This window comes from Cnephaeus nilssonii (assembly GCF_951640355.1).
Source record: "Cnephaeus nilssonii genome assembly, chromosome: 13".
NCBI classification, from domain to species: Eukaryota; Metazoa; Chordata; class Mammalia; order Chiroptera; family Vespertilionidae; genus Cnephaeus; species Cnephaeus nilssonii.
The window spans coordinates 185268-187931 of NC_137084.1; the positions used below are offsets into that span (position 1 = coordinate 185268).

At 59.4% G+C, this 2664-nt stretch overlaps 1 protein-coding gene across 1 annotated transcript; it reads left to right on the top strand.

Moving 5' to 3' along the window:
- On the top strand, window positions 1-627 carry LOC307109199 (uncharacterized protein; the record flags this gene model as incomplete). The annotated part of the gene is made up of 1 exon (XM_079787896.1): window positions 1-627. One exon carries the CDS (start codon window positions 1-3, stop codon window positions 625-627), a length of 627 nt encoding a protein of 208 aa, XP_079644022.1.
- Between the last annotated feature and the right edge of the window lie 2037 nt (window positions 628-2664).

Genomic DNA, 2664 nt, shown 5'->3' on the forward strand with positions numbered 1-2664 from the left:
ATGACCTGCTGTGGCTGTTCCGGGGGCTGTGGCTCCAGCTGTGGGGGCTGTGGCTCCAGCTGCTGTGTGCCCGTCTGCTGCTGTAAGCCCGTGTGCTGCTGTAAGCCCGTGTGCTGCTGTGTGCCAGCCTGTTCCTGCTCCAGCTGCGGTAAAGGGGGCTGTGGCTCCAGCTGTGGGGGCTGCAAGGGGGGCTGTGGCTCCAGCTGTGGAGGCTGCAAGGGGGGCTGTGGCTCCAGCTGTGGAGGCTGCAAGGGGGGCTGTGGCTCCAGCTGTGGGGGCTGCAAGGGGGGCTGTGGCTCCTGTGGGGGCTGCAAGGGGGGCTGTGGCTCCTGTGGGGGCTGCAAGGGGGGCTGTGGCTCCAGCTGCTGTGTGCCTGTCTGCTGCTGCAAACCCTGCTGCTGCCAGTCCAGCTGCTGCAAACCCTGCTGCTGCCAGTCCAGCTGCTGCAAACCCTGCTGCTGCCAGTCCAGCTGCTGCAAACCCTGTTGCTGCCAGTCCAGCTGCTGCAAACCCTGCTGCTGCCAGTCCAGCTGCTGCAAACCCTGCTGCTGCCAGTCCAGCTGCTGCAAACCCTGCTGCTGCCCATCCAGCTGCTGTGCCCCCGTTTGCTGCCAGTGCAAGATCTGAGGCTCTGACCTCCTCCCTCAGGTGGCCGTGGGGATGCAGGGCCCAGGCTCCCAGCCCTGTGTCTGGGCCTCTTGACTTCCTGCCTCCATGACTTCGGTCGCTGATGTCATCGTCTCCTGCCCGAGCTTCTGAAATGTATCCGTGGGGTGGAGAGAACCTGGAACCACCTTCTCCCCATGGGACTCCCGTGGTTCATCACCCACCTCTTCTCCCGGACTGCCCGCCCGCTCCCGACCTCACCTAACACGCACTCTGGCCCAGAGAGGCCCGAGGCAGCTCACTCCTGGGACCCAGAGCTGGCCCTGCTCGGGGGGTGGGGGGGGGGAGTGCCCTCAGGTTCCTCTGTGCCTCCAGACCCACCCTGGGTCCTCCAGAGAGACAGCGTGGGAGCTCAGTTCCTCTCTCTGTCTGTGCTGTGAAACTCTCATCTCTGCCGGCCAGCGGGGCTCAGTGGCTGAGCGTCGACCTATGAACCAGGAGGTCACGGTTCAATTCCCGGTTAAGGGCACATGCCCGGGTTGCGGGCTCAATCCCCAATAGGGGGCGTGCAGGAGGCAGCCGATTCATGATTCTCATCATTGATGTTTTTACCCCCCCTCCCTTCTTCTCTGAAATAAAAAAATATATATAATAAAATCAATAAAAATATTTTTAAAAAGAACACAAACGTGCGTGATATAGATAAATCTATCAAAATGCTTCGCGCATCGACAGGGAAAAGGCGTCTCATTACTTGCTCGTCCCTAAAACGGTGCTAACAGAAGTCCCAGTGTTCGCTAAGTGCCGATAAAGAGCGTCCATTTGGTGGATGATTCCTGGACGGGCCTCCATGCACGTCCCTGGGACCCCATGAGAGGGGAGAATCCCTGCATGGGGAGGTCAGGTCCCCGGGTCAGAGCTCCAGGGACAGGGCTGCGGCTGAGTGGGGAGGGGTGTCCTCCCGTGGGCATCGGCGCTCCAAGCTCAATATGCTTCTCCCCATGGAGCCCCGGCCCTCACGGGCCCCCCTCCAGCCCCTGGAGCTCTTCTCCAGGCAACACCAGGGCCGGCCCTGCCCACGTCTCCCTCCTGGAGGGAGGACGTTGTTCGAAAGGCACTAGACCAGTGATGGCGAACCTATGACACACGTGTCAGCACTGACACGCGTAGCCATTTCTGATGACACGCGGCCACATGCCGAGGATGAAACATTTGCTGTTCCTGAGGATGAAACATTTGCGACTAGAGCCTTGGAGTTAGTTTTTTCCTCAAAGTGACACACTACCCGAGCTATGCTCAGTTTTTTGGCGAAGTTTGACACACCAAGCTCAAAAGGTTGCCCATCACTGCACTAGACATTCTCTGGTGTCCACACTTTTTATTTGTTTATTATTACTATTATTTTTAATCCTCACCTGAGGATATTTTTCCATTGATTTTTTGAGAGAGTGGAAGGAAGGGGGAAAGAGAGAGAAACATCGATGTGAGAGAAACACATCGATTGGTTGCCTCCCGCACAAGCCCCCACCAGGTCCCAGGCTGGGCCGGGGAGGAGTCTGCCACCGAGACACGTGCCCTTGACCGGAATCGAACCCGAGACGCTTTGGTCTGCAGGCTGACGATCTACCCACTGAGCCAAACTGGCTAGGGCTGTTCACACTTTTAAAAAATAAATGTAAGGAAAATTGTAAGAAGGTGAAGGAGAGCTCACAAGAGACGCACCTGTGATTCGCACTCGGTGCAAAGCAGGGGTCGGAGCAGCGCCCCTGTTTCATTTCCCCCCAAAGTGGGTGCCGGGGAAGCCGGGCCCAGCTGCCGGCACAGGTGTGGGCCACGTGGGCGTGGACGCTGCGGGCTGCCTTTCCCTTCTCCTAGGTAAGGGCCAGGATGTCCGAGGGCCCAGGATGCTGCGCCCAGGATGTCCGAGGGCCGCAGCAGCCCTGCCCCCTCTCAGGGCTTCTCCCTGCATCCCCCCGAGGCCCCTCCTCCCTTCCTGTCCGGCCCGGGCTGGATGAGCAGCGGCAACAGCGCCTGGCGTTTTGCTCACTCCCCGTTCTG